This window comes from Asparagus officinalis, chromosome 4 (assembly GCF_001876935.1).
Source record: "Asparagus officinalis chromosome 4, Aspof.V1, whole genome shotgun sequence".
In the NCBI taxonomy this organism is placed as follows: Eukaryota; Viridiplantae; Streptophyta; class Magnoliopsida; order Asparagales; family Asparagaceae; genus Asparagus; species Asparagus officinalis.
In genome coordinates, this window is record NC_033797.1 from 12,256,023 (window position 1) to 12,279,538 (window position 23,516).

Below are 23,516 nucleotides of genomic sequence, written 5' to 3' on the forward strand. Positions count from 1 at the left end.
AACCTTAACAATTAAACCGTAATCTTAACAATTAAACCGTAACCTTAATAATTAAACCGGTAACCTTAACAATTAAACTCGTAACCTTAACAATTGACATGTAACCTTAATAATTAAATTTGTAACCTTAACAATTGACCCGCAACCTTAACAATTAAACCGTAACATTAACAATTAAACCGTAACCTTAATAATTAAACCGTAACCTTAACAATTAAACCCGTAACCTTAACAATTAAACCGTAACCTTAACAATTAAACCGTAACCTTAACAATTAAACATATAACCTTAACAATTAAACACGTAACCGTAACAATTAAACCCGTAACCGTAATAATTAAACCCGTAATCTTAACAATTAAACCCATAACCTTAACAATTAAACCGTAACCTTAAATTAAACCGTAATCGTAATAATTAAACCCGTAACCTTAACAATTAAGTACATAACCTTAACAATTAAACCCGTAACCTTAACAATTAAACCCGTAACCTTAACAACAAATCCGTAACCTACACAACAAACCCATAACCTTAACAAGAAACCCGTAACCTTAACAACCAACCATTATCCTTAACAACGAATATTCTAAAAATACGAAAAGAATAAAAAATAAAAATAATAAAATAATAATCCTCTTTAATCATTTCAATATCATCAAAGAAACATCATGATAGAGAGAGAGAGAGAGAGAGAGAGAGAGAGAGAGAGAGAGGATTCACAACCTTAACAATTGACCCGTAATATTAACAATTAACTCGTAACCTTAATAATTAACCCGTAACTTTAACAATCTCCCAATACAAATAACGAAAATAAAATAATCCTCATCAATCATTTCAACTATCATCTTAGTACATCATGATAAAGAGAGAGAGAAAATAAAATTAATAAAATAATCCTCATTATATTTTAATAAAAAAAAGAAAGAGAGAGAGAATGGTATTATGATCTTCACATATTTTTGGGTTTTGTGTTTTGTGTTTTGGGGCTCAGAGAACAGAATCTTTATTTTTTGGGGTAAAACACCCATTAACAAAGTTTTGGGGATGGGAAGCACGTTTCCTTGGCTTTTGGGGACCGGAAGCATTTTTCCCTAGATAGAAATTAGGGATATTTCAGTATGACAGTATGATAGAGTTTGAACAATATTCATGATAGCAAATAGAGATGAGATTTTCGATAAAAAGTAAATTTTTAAAAAAAATATATTTTTATCTAGAAAAATAAGAAGAAAAATGGAATGACTACATCAGCAGTCTTTTTTCCTTTTGCATTTAAAAAGTAAAAAAAAAATATCCAAGCTCTCAAAACCATCATTTTGTCCTTTCTTAAGTCTACTATCATGGATACAAACCCTATCAAAACGTCGTGTCTTAAAAAGTTGATCGTTTGCAGTGCGAGGAAACTTTCTAAAATACCCTTATTCTCACCATTAATATCTCCAGCGGAGAGTTTGATTGGTTAATTTAGTCAAGTACAATAGAGACAATTAAAATATTAATTGTAAAACACAAGAATATTGTAACAAAGGCGAGATACTATAGCAATTTAAAAAATTCAAAAAAAACTGGAGCAGTTAAACTGGGATTAATATAGCAGGGAAAAAAATATCGTGCTTTGCACGATGTTCACATTAGTTTGGTTATATTTTAAAATATTAATCAATTTAATGAAATATGAAAAACATATTTCTTACATATTTTCTAACGGTACCTGTACGATGACCTTAGGTTCAAGCGTGAATTGGAGGGTAAATAGTCAAATTGAAACATAATGGTGTTCGCTTCTAGATCAGAATATGAATGATGATGAATCATAAAGCACGTGGTAAGTATGAGACCCTCTAGTTAACTTCATACCAACAAAAAGTATGGTAATTGGTAGACTAATTGCCCGAGATACATCAATCAGTTGATTAAAAAAAGAAAGCTGAAACAAGTCCGCTACGTCAAGCAACAAGTTTAGTTGACTCCAATATAACGGTAAAAACAAATTTCCAGGGTCCTCCATATCTTTCATATTTTACCATCACTCCCCAACCTTTTAAGTATTTTCAATTACGCCCTTAAATTTAATATTTCAATATTAGTCCCCCAAATATTTTAAATATTACGAAATTATTCTTTCTAGTTAGCAGCTTGTTGAAATTTGAGGATTTATATCAGTGGCGGATCTACAACATTTTTTGTGGTGGTTCAAAATATACATTAAATTTTTTTCTCAAATAATAGCAGGTGGGAAAAAAAATGAAGGAATGGTTATTAAAGAGAAAAACAATCATTTTTAAACAATGATTTGACTTATATATATAAGAAACAAAAATATTTATAGAAGGCCTTAAAGAGGTAGACAGAACAAAGGGATAAAATGAAAGGAAAAGAAGAAGAAGAAGAAGAAGAAGAAGAATAGAGGGGAGGTAAAAGGAAAGAAGCCTAAAAGAGAAATTTTCGAAGGCTGGATGGTTTGAACTCCAGACCTCTTACAAAATGTTACCAACTGCAATACCACTAGGCTATAGAGAATTTTTGTATGAGGTGGTTCAAGTGAACCACTTTGAACAAGGGTGGGTCCGCCACTGATTTATATTATAGTGCTTTAACCACCTAAGGACGATTTTCAAAATATAAAGATTTGGGGGACTAATTCAAACCATTTAACGGTGTGGGGGCTGAACTTTAAAGCATGAAGTTTTTGGATACTAATAATGCGAAATAACCCAATTTATATTATCCCAAATCCCCTACCAAGATTTAGAGGATGTCGAGGGGCATGAAGTTAAAGTCCCAATTTTCTATTGTCTTTTCTTAAAAAATTGAAAGTCCCAATTTTTAAAGAAAAGTTCTGGCTCTAAAAGTCAATGATTAGACAAATGATAAATTTTCAAAACAGTTTTATTTATAAAAATATTCCCAAAAAACGACTCGTTTCAACAATATTCGTCAAAACCGATCTAGTTTCAGCCGTCGGGCTGAAGCTAGATCGGTTTTGATAAAAAAAATATGAAACTTCGCGTGACTTAAAATCCCGTAAAGTTTAGTAGCCATTTAACAAAACTGCTAAACTTCACAGGACTCAAGTCCCGTGAAGATTCATAGTTCAAAACAACTTCAGAGCTGAAATGAATTTCATGGAACTTGAAGTCCCGTAAAGTTTAGCAGCTTAATTAAACGTCTGTTAAACTTCACGGGACTTCAAGTCCGGTGAAGTTTGGGAAATTCTTTCGTCAAAACCGACCCAGTTTCAGCCTGATGGCTGAAACTATGTCGGTTTTGATAATATTGTTAAAACATGTCGCTTTTTAGAAATATTTTTGAAAAAGGGGTTTTGAAAATTTGTCCAAAATTGAAAGTCTTTTACCGATTTTCTGTAGTCCACACCAAACAGAACTTTTCTTTAAAAATATTTTAAGAAACACACACCCACATATAAAAAACGGAAGTCAAACTCTCTTGCCGGCGGCCGTAATAAATTTTCCATTCAAAGCATTAAAAACATCCGATAGAAAAAGACCATAAAAAATTCTTCACATCTCCATCCCCTCATCCTCTCCCGTCGTCACCCTCTCCCCCATTCCCATAATACCCACCATGCCTCCATTGTCCCCCTCCTCCACCCAAACCCTTTCCCAAAATGCCCCTCCTCCAGCCCGGACTCCTTCCCAAAGCACCCCTCCTCCTTCTCCTCCTCCTCCTCCGCCTCGGCCTGCCGGCGACGCCCCAACACGACTGCCCGCGTCAAGCAGCGGCTGCAAGCCAAGTACAACGCCAGCAACGCGCCTCCTCGTTCCCCTCAGACCTAACTCCACCTTCCGTGCAGAGAGGCCTCGAGTCCCAGCTCACTCCTCCTCTCGTCTTCGCCATCGGTCGACCGCCCGCCCTCTCTATCTTTCCTCTTCTGCTGCCGCGCCGGCTACCTCTCCCTCTCGCGATCTGCCTCCTGCTGCTTCGGCCGTGCCGCCGCCAAAAGATCCGATCTTGCGGGCCGCCTCCAAAGCGGCGCCGGCGCGTCAATGCGTCGTACGGCTTGCTTCGCTGCCGCTAAGAGTCACCCGCTTCTTCGACAAGGCCACCGTCCCTCGGCAACGGCGGGACACTGCAGCAAATGCGCACCAAGCCGAGCAGTTCCCCCAATTTCAAAACCCTAGCTGATGGTTTGACGAGGGATTTGAGTGTTGTTACGAGCAAAGTTGAGGGTTTTTTCGCGGCGGCGGAGAGGGGAGGGGTTTATGCGGTGGCGCAGTGCGCGAGGACGGTGAGCGAGAGCGGCTGTGCGGATTGCTTGGCGGTGGCGTATGCTAATGTGAACGGGTGCCCCCCGGATTCCGATGGGAGAGCTTATGATGCTGGGTGTTTCATGAGGTATTCTAGTGCCGACTTTTTCGGCAAGTATCAGACTGTGGATCTTGAGGCTCTCTTGGCATCACTAGGTACAACAAATCATCAGAATTGTATATGTTAGATCTAATAAGAAACTTGAGATCTAAAACCATAAAGCCATGATTAATTCGAAGAGATTAACAAGAATCAAAAGAGCGGAAGCTTATACCTGAATCCATAGATAAAACTTGAGATGAGTTTTGGATCTTCTAACCTTAGGGTTTCTCTAGCCGAATTTTCTCTCTAGATGGGGGTGAAGAGAATTAGAGAATGTAACCCTAGATTAAGGACTATAACCCCTTATTTATAGATATTGTACATTTACAATTTGGCCCTCATCAAATCACAATTATAACCTGGTATCTGCATATATAACCCCATGACTTATTTAAATACCCATTAACCCAAATTAATTGATCACTTTAGTGGGTTATCCTGAAGGATAACAATACACATTGATTAATCATATGTACCCACAAATAGATTTATTAGATTAAATCCAACAATCTTTCACTTGGGCACCATATGATTCCTTAAATTGTGTATAACCTTATGAGCTCAAAAACTACTATCACTGAAAAGGTATTTCCGAACAATCTCGTCCATTGACTATATCAATATAGGATCAAAGCGGTCTTCGTCACATTTATCGTGACTCGACCCATCAATGGTCACATATACCAATACAATCAAACGACATAGATCAATCATGGATGTGCAGCATGAAAATTACATGCAATGTGATCAATACATGTCTATTTTTAACTGGTCCTCCTTTAGTGAGGTCAAAACCAAACATAATATAACAGAGTATCTTAACTGAATACTTTATTCTGATCAGATAATACAACCAAACATAAAGCATCACAATTACAAACTCCCACTAAATCATGATATCCTCAAATAATACCACACCCATATGAGCAGTATGTTCATGAAAGACCCTGGGTGGCAATCCCTTAGTAAGAGGATCAAGCTATCATGGAGTTTGTCACAATGTGCTATATAGATTTTTGTCCACTCTGTACCCTTTCTTTCACAACCAGGAACTTAATGTCAATATGTTTTGACTTAGTTGAGCTCCTGTTGTTATTGGAATACATTACTGCAGATTTATTGTCACAATATAACCTTAGTGGTCTTTCCATATTTTTCAGAATACGCAGTTCCGTGACAAAATTTCGTAGCCATATTCCCTGATTGGATGCCTCATAGTAAGCTACAAATTCTGTTGTCATAGTGGAGGAAGCTACAAGTGTTTGTTTGACATTTTTTCATGATATAGCTCTTCCTGCTAACATATAAATGTAGTCTGATGTAGATTTTCTGCTATCTTGGCATCCAGCAAAATCAGAATCAGAGTACCCAATGATCTCCAGCTGTTCTGATTTTCTGTATGTGAGCATATAATCTTTTATTTTCTGAAGATACCTCATAACCCTTTTGACTGCTATCCAATGATCCATACCAGGATTGCTTAAGTATCTGCCTAACATCCCAACAATGTACGCAATATCCGGACGCGTACATACCTGAGCATACATTAGACTTCTTACAGCCGAAGCATAAGAAATCTTCTGTATTTTCTGAATTTTAAGGTTACCTTTAGGACATTGATTGAGACTAAACTTGTCTCCTTTAGCCACAGGGGTGTCTTCTGATCTGCAGTCTTGCATGCCAAATCTTTTAAGTACCTTATCGATATAGCTCTTTTGTGATAATCTAAGAACACCCCGAGAGCGATCTCGATGTATTTGGATTCCTAATATAAAAGAGGCGTCTCCAAGATCTTTCATCTCAAAATTTTTTGATAGAAATCTCTTGGTTTCGTGCAACATGTCTATATCATTAGTGACAAGCAATATATCATCGACATACAGAACCAGAAAGATATACTTACTCTTACTGAACTTGTGATATACACAGTCATCAACAATGTTCATCTCAAAACCGAACGAGATAATTATTTGTTAAAACTTATGATATCATTGACGAGGAGCTTGCTTGAGTCCATAGATGGATTTCTTTAAATTTGCAGACCATATTCTTTGGGTCTCCTAACACAAAGTTTTCTGGTTGTACCATATAAATCATCTCATCAATGTCTTCATTGAGAAATGCAGCCTTAACATCTATCTGATGTAACTCAAGATCATAATGAGCAACAAGTGCCATGATTGTTCTGAAAGAGTCTTTCAATGAAACCGGAGAGAAAGTCTCTGTATAATCAATGCCTTCCTTTTGAGTATAGCCTTTAGCTACAAGACGTGCCTTATACCTCTCCACATTGCCATTTGTATCCCGTTTGGTTTTAAAAATCCATTTACAACCAATTGGTTTTGCACCTTCTGGTAATGGGACAAGTACCCAAACCTTATTGTCTTGCATAGATTTGTACTCTTCATTCATGGCATCAATCCACTGTTGAGAGTTAAAACTTTTCATGGCCTGAGAGAAGTTGATTGGATCATCTTCCAACATTCCACTACTTTCCTTATGTTCTTGAAGAAATACAATATAATCATCCGAAATAACATTTCTCCTTTCTCTCGTGGATCTCCTTAATGGCACTGGTTCTTGAGGTTGTTGAGTTTGTTCTTCTGGAACAGGGAGTTGTTCAACATTATCATCTTGAGGTTCCAGATTTACTTCTTGAGCAACAACAGGTATAGGAACCTGAATATTGTCAAAAGTAACTATATGGATTGGATCTGAAGCCAATTCTTCCTCAAAACTAATGTCTCTAACCTTATTTCTCCCCCAAACTCAACATCCTCAAAGAATGTTGCTGTTCTCGTCTCAAAAATATTCCTTAGTGTGGGATCATAAAACTTATAGCCCCTAGAGCGTTCAGAGTACCCAATAAAGTAGCTGCTAACTGTTTTGGAGTCCAATTTCTTTTCATTTGGCCTGTAAGACCTTGCCTCAGCTGGACATCTCCAAATATGTAAATGCTTTAAACTGAGCTTTCGATCAATTCAAAGCTCATAAGGTGTTTTAGCAACTGCTTTACTTGGTACTCCGTTCAGAATGTAAGCTGCTGTCTTAAGTGCTTCTCCTCAGAGTGACTCTGGTAAAGAAGAATGAGCAATTGCTTCTCCTCAGAGTGACTCTGGTAAAGAAGAATGAGCAATCATACTTCTTACCATATCCTTAAGAGTCATGTTTCGTTCATACTTCTTACCATATCCTTAAGAGTCATGTTTCGTCTTTCAGCTACACCATTCATGCTAGGTGAACCCGACAAGGTGTACTGTGGGACGATACCGTATTCCTCTAGGTATCTAGCAAATGGTCCTGAACATTGTTCACCTGAACCATCATATCTGCCGTAGTACTCACCACCACGATCAGATCTAACGGTTTTAATTCTTCTGTTGAGTTGATTCTCAACTTCAGCTTTATAGGCTTTGAACATGTCCAGAGACTCAGATTTTTCATGAATGAGATATATGTACTCATAACGTGAGTAATCGTCTATGAATGATATAAAATATTATTGACCATTTCAGGATTCCGTAGGGAATGGCCCACAAATATCCGTATATATCAATTCTAAGACATCCGAAGATCTGTTGGCACCTAATCTCTTAACTTTGGTCTGTTTCCCCTTGATACATTCAACACATACGTCGAAGTCTGAAAAATCAAGGGAATCCAAAATGTCATCAGACACAAGACGCTCAACTCTACCTTTTGAGATATGACCTAAGCGCTTATGCCATAATGTCGCCGAATTTTTCTTATTTAATTTACACTTAGTACCACGTGATTCCACATGTAAGGATTCATTATAAGAAGCAATTGTATCAAGCAAATATAGGTTGTCATAAGTACTCAAGTAACCGGTTCCCACAACATTTGAATTAAAAGATAAACTGAATTGACTGTTTCCAAATGAACAAGAATAACTTGATTTGTCCAATACAGAAACAAAAATTAAATTCCGTCTAAAAGATAGTACTACAAAAGTATCTTTTAAATCCAAATAAGAACCAGTTTCTAACAACAACCTAAAGTGTCCAATTGCTTCCACATCTACCGATTGTCCGTCGTCCACAAAAATGTGTCTTTCAACATCACTTGGCTTTCGGTAGCTCAGGCAATCTTGCATAGAAACACTTATGTGAGTAGTAGCACCAGAGTCTAACCACCAAGTGTTTCTAGGTACTGAAGCTAAATTAACCTCAGAACAGATCAAAGTAAGGAACATACCCTTATTAGCACGTCAAGCGTGATATTTTGTACAATCCTTCTTTACGTGTTCAGGCTTGTTACAGAAGAAACAACCCTGATTATCCTTATGTTGTTTCTTCTGAACTGGACCCTTAGCAGCTTCATTATCATTCTTTCTTTTCTTGTCCTTATTCTTAGAGGCATAGGTCAAATGAGCACTTTCTGTCTTATCTTGCTTTAAGCTGTCTTTTTCTTGCACACAGTATGAAATGAGCTCATTTAGAGTCCATTTCTCCTTTTGGCAGTTATAACTGACCTTAAACTGATTGAATTGTGCAGGAAGAGACAACAAAACCAGATGCACCAATAAAAGATCGAGTTTAAGTGCCTTAAGCTTTGAAGCAATATGAGACATTTCCATAATGTACTCCCTGATATTTCCTTTGCCCTTATACTTCATTGAAATCAAGCGAGCTAAGAGCGTGCTTGTTTCTACCTTATCGTTTTTCGTAAAACACTTTTTAATTTCGTCAAGGAAATCTTTAGCCTTAGTAATCCTTTCGGATTCTATGCCCCTGAAGGCTTCAGGAACGCCGCGCTTAATGATCATAAGACTCATGAGATTTGAACGCTCCTACTTCTCATACTTCTTCTTTGCTTCAGGAGTGCTATCCGCATTGAGAGGTTGGGATTGTTCAGTTCTTAATGCATAGTCAAGATCCATGCAGCCAAGAACAATTAATATGTTCTCTTTCCAAACCTTGAAATTTGTCCCATTTAGCATGGGAATTGAGTTGATGTTAGCAGAAATTGTGGCAGCAGATGCATTAGCTGAAATAAAACAAAAATGCTCACATCAATAACCATAATTATTAATCAACAAATAATGACAATCCCCATCCAAGATACCGGCACAACATTAATATCAAGTCTTTGGACAGTAATATTAACTTGTAAGTGATACCTTGTTGCAATGATCAAACATTGACAATAACTCATGTCAAATAATGAAACTATCTTTGGATCGATTCATTATTCACATGTAAAGCTTATAATTGTCACACGCTTATCATCGCAGATGTGTATACAGTCTAAATAAATATTAACCTTCCTTTGGGCCGATTAAATATTTACACGAAAGCATACACACAAACATCTCACATTCCTCATGAACAATCTACACAAGAGAGGTTATTTTGGCAACTTCATATTTCAATTAATCAATTAGAGTGAGAGACAACCTTAATATCTTAGTGTCATAATATTTGAATTAAATAATTGATTAAAAAACCAAATTAGATTTAAATTAAAAGGTTTTAATTTAAATCAACTGAATTTCTAAAAAACTTAATTGGGGTCTCATAGCTTAATTAGGGCTTATAACTTAATAAATTAAGTATACCAAAGTGGACCCATGAAAAGCTGAGGCTTAACCATAGTGAACACGAAGTTCGCTTGACTTCGAACACAAGGTTCGACTGTATTGAGTACAAGACTCACTTAAGCACGAACGCGAGGTTCTTCTGAAAATGAACGCAGGGTTCAACTTGAGAACGAACGCGAGGTTCGTTAAAAAATGAACACAGAACAAATGCAAGGTTCGTTTGAAAAATGAACGCGAGGTTCGACTTGAGTTGAGCGCGAGGCTCACCTAATAACTGAGCACGAGACTCAACTTGAATTGAGCGCGAGGCTCAACTTAAATTGAGCGCGAGGCTCACCTGAGAACTGAGCGCGATGCTCACCTGAGAACTGAGCGCGAGGCTCAACTTGAATTGAGCGCGAGGCTCACCTAAGAACGAACGCTAAGTTCGTTTGAATTGAGCGCGAGACTCAACCTGAGAACGAACGTGAAGTTCGTTTAAATTGAGCGCGATGCTCACCTTAGAACGAACGCGAAGTTCGTATAAATTTGAGCGCGAGGCTCACCTTAGAACGAACGCGAAATTCGTTTGAAGCTTTCAGCTTCGTCAAAATTTAAGGTAATCACCTCCTTAATTCCCGCACGTTTTCACGCACTAACCCTTAGGGTTTCAATCTGAAACCGCCACCATTATTTCAAAATCAGATCCAGAATCGAAAAAAATAAGTTTTCTTGATCCAGATCCAAGAAAAAATCGAAGAAAAATCCAAAAATTAAAAAACTTTACTATGTTACTGTTCATCCAGAAATTTTTCCGTTACTGTTCATCCGAGAACAGATCTTAATCAAAAAAATAAGAGATTTAAGATAAAAAAAACCCAATTTTAAAACTTAAATCCCTAAGAATTAATCAAAGGTGGCTCTGATACCACTTGTTAGATCTAATAAGAAACTTGAGATCTAAAACCATAAAACCATGATTAATTCGAAGAGATTAACAAGAATCAAAAGAGCGCAAGCTTATACCTAAATCCATAGATGAAACTTGAGATGAGTTTTGGATCTTCTAACCTTAGGGTTTCTCTAGCCGAATTTTCTCTCTAGATAGAGGTGAAGAGAATTAGAGAATGTAACCCTAGATTAGGGACCATAACCCCTTATTTATAGATGTTGTACATTTGTAATTTGGCTCCTCATCAAATCACAATTACAACCTGGTATCTGCACATATAACCCCATGACTTATTTAAATACTCATTAACCCAAATTAATTGATCACTTTAGTGGGTTATTCTGAAGGATAGCAATACACATTGATTAATCATATGTGCCCACAAATAGATTTATTAGATTAAATCCAACAATATACACCGTAAAGAACATAGTTGGAAGCAATTAAAAAGCATATGGTAATTGTTAGCTTAGTTGAGGAGATGTTGTAGCCACTTATACCCCTAATTTGTTGTTAAAACACTTTTACGCCTTGAATTTTAGACGATGTTACCTTTGACTCTAAATTTGCTTTTTTTAACATGACTTAGGAAGCAATGTCGTCTGAAGCTGAAGGAATGTAAGTATTACTAATATAGTTCAGGGGTATAACTGACACTCTGGTAGTATGGAGGATGTGTATAAAATTAAGCCATTTTTTTAATATTGGGCTAATAATTTGTGTCATGCATTAAGTAAATATGGTACTTAATATTGCGTGAATTGTATGTGAACTTGGATTAGGGGGGTCAAGTAGCAAAGGGGCTATCATTGGAGGAGTTGCTGGAGGAGTTGGTGGTCTTTTGCTTCTTGCTCTTGTGCTGTTTCTATGGAGAAGGAAGCACAGAAAGCTGAATCCAGATCGGAGAGGTAAAGAATCCATGCCTTTCTCTTCCTTTTTTTTTCTTCCCTTTTTTTTCATTTGACACACAGTTAGTTGCATTTTGAGATTCTCTACAATTTATTTTAGGGGAAGTGGCCTAGTGGGTAGGTTTATCAAATGTGCTTTGACTTGCTAGAATGAAGTAGACTAGCATGTAAATTAAATCTGGGTTTGACATGATTAATTGTATATTATGATTCTTAGATGCCTAAGAATTGGTCTTTAGTAATATTGAAGTTGCATGACATACTAATGCCCTATGATGAGGGCTGAATAGATTTATACGGTATTAGTTTCAGTAGCCGACTCGAATATTATAACTGTTTCATTGGTTGACAAATGGGTAAATAAAATAATAAAGAGAGGTGAAGACAAGTACATTTTAATCTTTGAAGAACTGGTCGAGTTTATATTTATACAGCTATTTTATGAGGTCCAGTATTTACTGCCATTTTACTTTCAATTTATCAGGAGAAGTTGAGATATTAGTAAATCGTTTTGGATAAGCAATTTGGTCTTTTTTAATGTTTTATGAACATAAAAATATACACTGTTCGTTTCTGGTGAAGTGTTTGTTGTACTCGTATATAAAACATAAAACATTCTGACTTGGTACCTTCTGTTTGTTTCAGATTCTGATTTTCGTTAGGCTATTGTTTGGCTTATTTAGAGAGAACTTTTTTTATGTTGATGTTTATTCTAGAGGAGGGTAGTAGACTCTTCAAATTTACTTATTTTGCACAAGAACAAGGAGATTAATTCAGCATGACAGAGCCCAAAGTGCAGTAAGATGCATAAAAACAACTTCACAGAATCATATTGTTGCCTTACTGTCTTTAATATAGGTCTACATTAACATGGGAGTATTGACAACTCAAAGTACGAAATCTGAAATATGTGGTTAGACAATGTCAAAGTCAAAGTGGAACCGTCCTATATTTTGGCAAACCAAACCACAAGTAGGTTGGTGAGGAAAGTGATGCTATTTTAAAACTTCATGCATTTACCAAAAAGAAAAAAGAAATAAAAAAGAATGGAGTTAAAAGGAAGAAATGCTATTATATATGTCTCTACCACAACTTGAGCGATCAAAAGTTGCAGGAGCAATGGTTAGGTGCAGTATCTCTATGCCTAAACCCCACAAACGATAAGTGCATGACTAAATAGACATTCATCATGCTACAAGTATAACAAATTAAGAGATGCACTTGTAGACCGAGCACAGCCAATCTTAGACGAAAGTGTGAACGTGGCCAGCATCAATTACTTTTGGAGTGTGACTCTTATGTTTAAATTTCTCATTGTAATCTTCATTGTCATCTACATATCCATTGGTTAACCACATCATTTAATTATTTGCACAGGTAATATATTGGGGGCGACAGAATTGCGAGGGCCCATGAACTTCCGTTACAAGGATCTTAAATCTGCAACTAAGAATTTTAGTGATGAAACTAAACTGGGAGAAGGAGGTTTTGGTGATGTATACAAGGTACCACGATGGGTCAACTATAGTTTTCAACCTGGATGTTTATATCATTTTTTTAGCGGCTTTTGGTAGGATGCTTATATCAGGTTAATTTATATAAAAGAATTGGAAGGAAATATTTCTTTCTGGCTTTCAGATTTGGCCCTTCAAGAGCTACTTCACTTTTTCGCAGGGTGTATTGAAAAATGGTAACGTTGTTGCTGTCAAGAAATTGGCAATAGCTCAAGCCAGCAGAGCTAAGGCAGATTTTCAGAGCGAAGTAAGGCTTATAAGCAATGTTCACCATCGAAACCTTGTTCGGCTGCTCGGATGTTCTAGCAGAGGGGCTGATTTGCTGCTTGTCTATGAGTACATGGCAAATAGCAGCCTTGACAAGTTCTTATTTGGTAGTCATTTTCGATTTGTGCAAAACAAATTATAGATCATTTGTCTTTAACATTTTATTTTTTGAGTTCAGATGAAAATATTTTCCATGTTAATGTGAAGGGAAAATTTTACAAAACTACCATGATTTTATGATGGTTTAGTCTTGCAATCATAAACTTTATACACATAAATTATATGTAGCTTATACTTCATATGCACTCTCATGATTACTTTACTTATCCTCAAGTAACATATTATCTTTTAGTGCATAATTTATGCCAACGCTGCCTCGATTTGTGAAGAAATATCAACCATTTTGCTGCATGTGTTAATTAGAATATGAGAGGATTTTGACTTAATAAGTCAATTAACAATATTTGTCTTTCGGAAGGGCTGTATCAGGTATATATCATTCATCTTAAGATGTGCAACTAATAAGAACTTTCCAACTCAGGGAGAATCATAAAGCCCATAACTGCTGCCAATCCTCCTAGTTCCGCCCTTGGTTGAACTGATAAGAAAGCATCCTGGATCATATTGGTTGATTTGGCTGTTAAGCCTTCTCTTATCATGTGCTGGGGTGGCAAAGGGGTTACATTGAGTCAACTTTGTTGGAAGTCTCTGAATCCAATTAATTCTTGATACTCACACAATTTGATTATTATGGATCAAGCTCTTTGACACATCACCACCAAAGTTAATCTTAGGAGAACTATCTAGATCGTAACCTATTCTTATTTCCTTCCCCACCATGCCATACAAAAAACAGGCATTAACTTTGAATTATTGAGATCCCAAAATCCAAATTAACTTACAAAAGTCACTCAAACAAAAGACTAGAAAAAAATGTAAATTGCACAAAAATCAATTTAAAACAATTATTAAGTCAGAGATCTTTTGTTTTCTTTTTTAGAAAATATTACATAATGCGCCTAGATAACATAATCTAGGTTGCACTAATCTGGGGTTCATTAGAGAGATCTAAATCATGTTGCGTCACAAGAATGACCTTTAGAAATTGCGCATGTTTTTTAATTTTCTGAGAAAGAAAAAGGTTGTCAACAGACGGTGGGAAAAAACTATTCATGGATGGATTTCTAAGGGAGTTTAAAAAGGGTCAAGCTTGGTTTAGTGACTTTAGTCTCCAGACTTTGTTAATATAAAATTAGCATGGAAATCTTGAACGGGTAAAATAGCTCAAAAGTTTATGCCCTAACCTTACCTGGTTATTAATCAGCAAAGCTTGGTTGACACGTTATCCGAGATCATGTGAAGCAGTAATAGAACACCTAAGCTCTGTTACAACTCGAGTAGTCTTCCCCATCTAAGTGGCAGGGTGATGCCTGCCTTTTCCAGTGCATATTGTGTGTTTGATGATTGCAATATACCATTTTTTACGCCCTAAGCAGAGTGTTAAGGATGACATGCATCCTACTAATGCTTCTACCCAAGCAAGCTTAACTACAAAATTTTCAATGGTGTTCCTCCCTCAGAAGATGTTAGCTAAGCGTAATTGTTGAATTCATGGGCTTTCTAGGCATATCCTGCAAAATCATGAGTTTTTGCCCTTGGTATGACAGATGAAGAGCTTAATTCAATTGTTGTCATTTGTATAACCTGTCACTCCCACTAAATTGTGAATTAGATAATTTCCTATCTTGTGTTACAAATTTCCTTTTATTTTACCCTTTCCTTGCTTCTTATATATAAAATGCTACCACCTATTTGACAGGTGAGCGACGTGGGCGGCTCAGCTGGAAACAAAGATTTGATGTAATTGTTGGCACGGCGAGGGGACTTGCATATCTCCATCAGGAGTTCCATGTCTGCGTCATTCATCGTGATATAAAATCTAGCAATATATTGCTTGATGATGATTTTCAGCCCAAAATTGCTGATTTTGGGCTGGCAAGGCTTCTTCCTGGCGACCAAAGTCATCTAAGCACCAAATTTGCTGGCACCCTGTATGCTGACAATTTAATATTTACGTGTTTAGTCATTCATATAAATGTCTTGTTGATGTGCATCCTTTTGTTTGTCGTAGCTTTTTTGTTAGAATTCCATATGATAATTTTTCTCAGATTTTGATTTATCGCATCCTCTGACAGGGGTTATACAGCACCTGAGTATGCTTTACATGGCCAGCTATCCGAGAAGGTGGATACATATGGCTATGGAGTTGTTCTTTTGGAAATAATTAGTGGAAGAAAAGCCAATGACACAAAGCTGGAACCTGAAACTCAGTACCTTCTTGAATGGGTATTCTCTCACTATTGTACACTAGTTAGTAGTTGCATTAACTGTGTTAAAAACCTTAATATCTAACTCATTCATTCATAACCATGTCACCTGTTGGTTTTGGTGAACCAAACTGAACCATATGGTTTGAACAAATGAAATTTTGATTAACCTAGAACTTTGTCATGACTTTTGATAAACGCTACTAAACCAATGTGAAGCAGTTATGGACTTGTGGATGTCTCTCACATACAACTGTGAATGGTTGAACCATAAAAAACTGAATTGCCTGTTTTCTGTTTCAGTTCTGACAGCATTCTATAAACATGTAGAAGAAAAAAAGTTATGGCTTTGTAATCTTCAACGAGGATTCAAGCACCTTTAAATTATTACCTAGCCTTGGTTGTGATTGGTGGTTTCATGGTATGGGCCATATTAGCAGAGTACTTACAGCGTATGTGATAGATGGGCTTACGTCAATTAGGTCGAGGTGTCAACCGCCTCAGAGTGCCCCCCCCCCGGGAAGTTCGTTTGCCATTGAACCTATGATTTATTAGCAAAATTATTAGAAGCTTTGCACTGGCATATATTTTTCTAAGCATAAGGCATCTACTATTGTGGAACTGGTTTAGTTGTTGGTCATCAGACTGATAGAAAATGCTATAGCTTGCTCTGGACATAAATATGAAATTTCTTCTGTTGACTAGTTTCTCTTTCCTAAATGCTTCTGTCATCGATGTGAACATTTGAAACCTTTTCTATATAATAACTCTTACATAGATCCGAACATGTGAAATCTTTCCTCTTCATGCCCTTTCTTTATAATCAACCAACTATGCCACATAAGAAGCTTTGGCTCTGCTTTTTGTTGCTTGGGCAAAAACCATTATTGGCTTTAAATGCGATAGATAATTATAGTTGGCAGGTTAACACGTCAACTGAAACTTCTTTAGTAGTTTGATAGATATCCTTTGTTCCATTTTGGTTTTAGACAGCTAACTAACTGGCCATTTAAGATGTAAATAATACTACACTAATAACTCATTGTGACTTAAATTTTGTTAATGTTCCTTTGTTGGTTGAACAGGCATGGAAATTATACGAAAATGGTGAATTGATGGGATTACTGGACGAAACCTTGGAGCATGATGAATATAATCCAGATGAAGTGAAGAGAGTGATTGAAATAGCTCTACTCTGCACTCAGTCGTTAGTGGCTGCAAGACCAACCATGTCTGAAGTGGTAATGATGCTCCTGACTAGAGTTGGGCCGGTTGTCCAGCCCACAAGGCCCACCTTCATAGATGCCGCAAACAGGGTTCGTGGTGATACATCCACTTCCACAGGTTCATCTTCCGCATCCAATGCAACTATTTCAATTACACAGTTTTCAGCAAGGTGAATATTATCATGAAATTTAGCTATCTGGTTATACATACTCAAGAGTAGAGATATATGTTGCTTGCTGTGGTGAATAAGAGTGTATATATAGAGAATTAGGGGGATGGTGTGTGCACCCACAGAGTCGCAAATGTATTAATTAGAGAATTTGCTGATTGATAAGACAGTTTACAGTGTATCACATACATTATCTCTCCATGATGAATGTTTCGATCCAATGAGGCAGATGGTTTTTCTGCTGAAGTTAGTTATATACTGGAGAAGTGACCGCTATTTGGTCTGTAGTTTATCAAAATGGTTTGTGAACTGGTGGTAGCTTGAATTTGGAACTGACAAGTGTTGCATGCAGAAATCAGCTCAACGTTTTCATTAGATGGTCATTATGTTGGAATATAGCTACAAAATGTTAGTAGACGACAGGGTCTGGCATTGAGGATGTTTGAGACTGTTTTTGGAGATGTATGCTTATGACTTTTGTTGTGAGCAATGTGTCCTGAGAAGATGATACTTGGTCAGGAACAACGAATCTCTTTATTTATGATAAACAGATTCATTTTGCAAGTTCGTTACTAAGGGTAGTTCCTACAAAGGATTGGGGAAGTTCATTATTATGGGTAGTTCCTACAAAGTATTGGGCTAATGACGTATACAATACGGCATTATTGGTTCTTTAAAAGACAAAATTCAGTAGAGACTACTCAGAATAGAATGAATAACAGATTCTACTGTTAAGTAACAAGTAATTGTAATGTAAATCATAACCACAACCTTAATCAGGTCAGAATTGCTAAAAGAAAAGCTTTCTTTCTAGGTGGATCTAGTTGTTTCGTGGATAGTATTACAGAGGGGGTAGGGTAGTTACATGAAGAGTTTTAATTCAGACACCACTGCTGACCATAAAAATTCAATGAATAGACAATACTGCATGCTAGTTAAGCTTTGAAAATATATTGTCGATATCAATGCAGTTGGCATGTGATGCCACTTGTGATTTTTAGGGGAAATCATGACACTTGAGAGCAGAGGCTGGCGGTCTCTTTTTCTTTGCTATCATCCAATGTTACCTGGGTACTTCTCTCATGAAGCTCTACCTGTACAGGACACATGCGCATACCGAAACTTCATGGACACTCGTTGAATATATGCATACATTTTATTCAAGCATGTACAGAATTATATGACATTCTTTTTAATTTAAAACACTTGTTATACACTTCTTAGGCATATATCTTGTATTCAATGTTCATTTATTGAAACTAGTTAGACATGAGTCGGGTTTGTTTCAAATTATGAGCGTCTAGTTAAAAAAACTAGCAGTTGGCATATTATAATAATCAACATTAAAAAAAACTTTAAAATGTGATAGGAATTTTGATTCTAATAACTCATGAATTGGAAAAATAATCTCATGTAAAATTAATTTCAATATATTTACGTAGTCGTGTTCCTGTATCCAACATTTTATAAATTTGTCGTGTCCCCGCCCGTATCAGTACCCCTTTCCGTTTCCATGCAACATAGCTATTGTCTAATTAATATATCCTTGAAGTTCTAACAGACTTTAAAATAAATTGCTACATTATGTTTGCCGTGTGTTTTGTGTTTGGGGGAGATTGTATACAGACATGACGATTTGCAGTTCCAACTCCTACCCTCGAACACAAAAATTCTACAATATACACGCAGTCAGGATGTGACGACTTGTCGCAAATTTTAGGGGAGATCATGCCGTTTGCGAGCACAGGTTTATGGTTACTTTTTTGCCTTTTCCATGATCTAAAATGTTTCATCAAAGTTCTAATAAACTTCGAAGTAAAGTGCTACTTTACACTTGGAGTGCCTTCACGCTTGTGCTTGAAAGCTGTATAATTGAAGAGATCTGTTCAAGATTGTACGGCTTGTACACAAGTCTACATCTAATAAAATTTGGACCTGCAAGGAATTACAGGCATATGTTTGCAGCCATCTGCTGATAACTGGCTTTCTTAGAATTCATGAGGTCAATGAGATAGCTTCTTAGCAATCCCGTTATTAGATCCTATGAGATTTGGTCTTCAAAACCTGTGGCTTATTCAACAAAGTCATGTTTCAGAAGATCCACGGACATCACCAAAAGATTGAGGATGCATTTAGGGATAGGTACCTATTCAACAAGTAGTTAGTCAAGTAGAATAATCAACGAGAGATGCATGATACTGAATCCTTGGCAAGATTTCCTCAAGATCTTCAAACAAATACAGACGCTATCTGATGACTATTAAATTTTGGAGGGAACAAATATCATATCCAGGTCAAGCTTTCAAGAGATATTGGATACCGATGTTTTCATAAGATATTGGATAGCATATAGGGTTGAGTTCAGTATTAGTAATCCAAGAGATACGACATGTTTGCCAAAGTGCCTGAAGACACGACGAAGTAATGCAATCTTTGAAGGAGGGCCTTCGGCCTCTTCAAGACCTTCAGCGTAATAAACAACATCTTGCAACCTCAAAGGAACATTTTATAATTTTTTAAGAGCTTGAAAATATAAGGATGACTAAAAAAAATCTTGTTTTAAATTAAAGAGGCCAACTTCTGTAGTCCACTGTAGCATGACTTGAATAAGAAAAACCGAAGAGTTCAATAGGAAGATTTGCTGAAGGGTGCATGTGTTCAAAAGCACGAGGTCAATTGAACAACCATACCAGCCCAGGTTTAGGTTCTTTGGGGTTTGGTCAGGATTTGTGGGTAATTAGCAATAAAACTGGGATTTGATGACCAAAACAGTTTGAGTACGTGTACTCATTTTGTCAACCGGAGCAGAAGATCTGATTGAAAAATAAGATCCAAGTTAGATACAAAAACACCTACTGCATGATTTTTTTATAATGTTAAGGTGCCATCACATTGGGCATGGTATTATTTGAACTAATAAGGCGGTAATCTACCCTCTCTCCATGTAGAGGACAATCTATCGACGATATGGCTTTGAATTTTCACCACTTCTATCTCAAGCAAGTGCCTTGTTGTTTTCTGTTTCATCGTTTTATCAGTACACTATATACAAGATAGAGCTTCTGAATTTGTATGTCAGTATATATGGTGTATATTTATGCTGCCAATTAGAACTTCAACTCTTTTCGAGAAATTTACGATGTAAGTTATATCATGAAGAGAATAATATGTCCCGAAGATCAACTTCCGAGGTTGATTCATGAGTGTCATCGGGTGATTGTTTCATCAACCACCGGAACCTAGTTGAGGTGAAGAAGATTGATAGCCGACTTTTCATAACAATAATGCTGGCATTACTTCCCCCGTTATTTTGGCTGATGTACACTGTGGCATTATTAAAAATTTAAAACTATAAAGCGCTTTCTAATCCAATTCGTTGGGTCATCTTCTTCTTGACAAAAGACCCTTGTGTATATCCCTAATTGATGATAAGATACGCTCGCAAAACTCTGCAGATTCGGCTATTCTATAATTCTAGAATAAAAACTATTTCTTTGTATATCCTTTGACAAAAGATGACGTAGATACAAGTTATTCTATAAGCAGGAAACAAATGTAGTGATCAACTAGCTAAACAGTTACGCAGTTGTTTTCTTCATGTGAAGTATGGAAGGATAATCTTGATACGGACTTGTCACCTAATCTGATTCCAAATCTCATTTTTTTAGCATTATGTGAAGTTTTCAATTAGCATTTGTTCCGGATTGTAATTATCTTAAGAAAAATATTTAGAACTGATGCTCTATACGCCAAATTCGTTTAATTGAAAAATATGGTTGAGCAAATATTATGTATCGTACGTGATGTGCCCGTGCAACATAAATTGATTATGTCATCACAGTTATATTGTGATTCTGTGAAAATACTGCAATGTTGGAATGAGGTTAGGTTTGACTTTGAACAGTCATGAAAACTTATGTCAGTCTACTTTTACTATCAGCCATTATCAGCAAAAATTTTGTACCAAATCACGATCAGCTAATTTAAGTTTGGAGTCTTAAGAAAGCTAGACTAGAGGATTAATTCAAAAAAAAAAAAAATTACAGTGTCAACCATGACAGCGATCCTAAATTTGAAAATAGGAATTAAGCTATGGTGTGTATCATGATTATTTGTATTTGTTGTCATTTCAAGTCATGAAAGGCCAGTTAGGACACAAACGAGCCATAGTTTCAACAAATTGCACTTTGAAAAGTATTTGGCGGTGGCTACCAATCTAGCTAGAAATTGTGAAATCGCCCAATGAAAGATACTGAGGATTTTGTTGGTGTACTGAATCAAGCACAAAACATGTTCACATACGCTTGGGCGATTTGAAGTTTGAACAAGTCACTAGCAGAGCAAGGAAATCACACTTTCTAGAACATTACTTGGTGAAAAGATTAGCAAGGCAAACAAACAATGGGAAACTGCAAACCTTTCCTTCTCTCAAATGTTTTAAATGCATATATCTTTATTATTGACTAGGTTCTTCCAGATCTTAGTGAGAAAATAGGTACATATTTGCCTTCTGCAGTTGCTCCCACCATGTGCAAGCTAAGACAAATATGCCAGACAAAATTAATGTACATGGTCTGATACAGGTTTACGCCCACATCAAATAATAGCTATTATTGGATAGAGTTTAAACCCTTGGGAGACAGAACCATTAAGGGAAAATTTGCAAAATAGACCATTTTTATGAAATATATAGCGAAATAGACCACTTTGTAAAATAATTAGCAAAATAGACCTCTTTTGAAAAAAAAGAGGTCGATTTTGAAAAACAAGGCTTAGAAAACATACGGGACTACTAGTCCCGTATGTTTAGAGCCAACTAATCACGGATTAGTGACTCAGAAAACATACGGGACTAGTAGTCCCGTATGTTTTCTGAGTAGAAAATTTCACTAATCCGTGATTAAAACATACGGGACTACTAGTCCCGTATGTTTTCTGAGCTGTTTTGCAAAATAGATCTCTTTTTGGTCTATTGGCCAAAAAGATGTCTATTTTGCTAATTATTTAGTAAAACGGTCTATTTTGCTAAATAATTAGCAAAAACGGTCTATTTTGCAATTTTTCCCAGCCATTAATGTATCTGACGGTTAGTTTGACTTTGGCCTATAAGTATTTTACATGTTTCTAACTGTTGCGTTCAAGTCTCACGTTTGTGAGATTGAAAGTATTTTACATGTTTCTAACTGTTGCGTTCAAGTCTCACGTTTGTGAGATTGAAAATGTCTTACATCTGCACATTTATGATTCTTTGAATGCATGTTTGAAGGGCCGAGGTAACGAAAATGAAGAACTGGGACGTTGCAAGATAATCTAGAGACGTGGAAGCTTCAATTTTTGACCAAAGACGTTTTATGATTTCAGAGTATTATTTGTCAGCTATTTAGGCTTTTGTACTTCGCTTGGGATCTATAAAGGGTTTACATGGGAGAACCTTCATGGGTTTAGCAAATAACAACTACTACAAATAGTATGTTGTTCTGTGGTTTAAGGACTTAATTAACTGCAAGAGGTTTGGTACTTCAATGATAGGGTACACTTAGTGTTCTTGCAATAATTATCATAGATGATGTGGCTGACAATCACTTAGGATTAAAATCAGTGATGCTATATAAAGTGCCATGCGACCCTTAAAAAGCGTATAGCAGACAAATCTTAAGGGCCCGTTTGGATTGATTTTTTGGAGCTGTAAAATGGGGGAAAGCTATCAAAAAAGCTGACATTTTTGGTAGTTTTCCCCCATTTTACAACTCCAAAAAATCAATCCAAACGGGCCCTAAGCTAATCTATATATACTTGCGTAATATTGCACTAAAAGTTGATATGCCTTTTTATTGATGTGCACAAGTTGATCACAGCCATCACTTTAATGATTGAAAGAACGCTATGTATATATGTTATCTCCTAGATTTCTCTGTATAGATAGTATTATATTATTCGGGAAGCTGGTCAAGAAAACATTTTTTAAGACAACCATGAATTGTTAACTTCATAACACAGCTTTCCAGACAAAATCTAACATAAGTATTGCACCGTCGTTGTACATACCCCACCATTTGTTTACATATCTGTTGATAATCCTATGAGATACAAACTTATACCATCTGCCAAATGATAATATTGAGAACTTTGGTCGACATGTTTTATTGTTCCATGTATTCTTCCACATTTTCAAATCATTTCAATATGTAAGCTAAGTGATTACTAATTGCATACATGCAAGTACAATAATGCT

The 23,516-nt window shown here is 36.4% G+C and overlaps 1 protein-coding gene across 1 annotated transcript; it reads left to right on the plus strand.

Moving 5' to 3' along the window:
* Positions 4,107 to 17,571, plus strand: LOC109838195 (cysteine-rich receptor-like protein kinase 2). The gene is made up of 7 exons (XM_020406656.1): positions 4,107 to 4,431; positions 11,655 to 11,780; positions 13,158 to 13,285; positions 13,455 to 13,668; positions 15,381 to 15,612; positions 15,757 to 15,907; positions 16,974 to 17,571. Exons 1-7 carry the CDS (start codon positions 4,107 to 4,109, stop codon positions 17,286 to 17,288), a joined length of 1,491 nt encoding a protein of 496 aa, XP_020262245.1. The 3' UTR covers positions 17,289 to 17,571.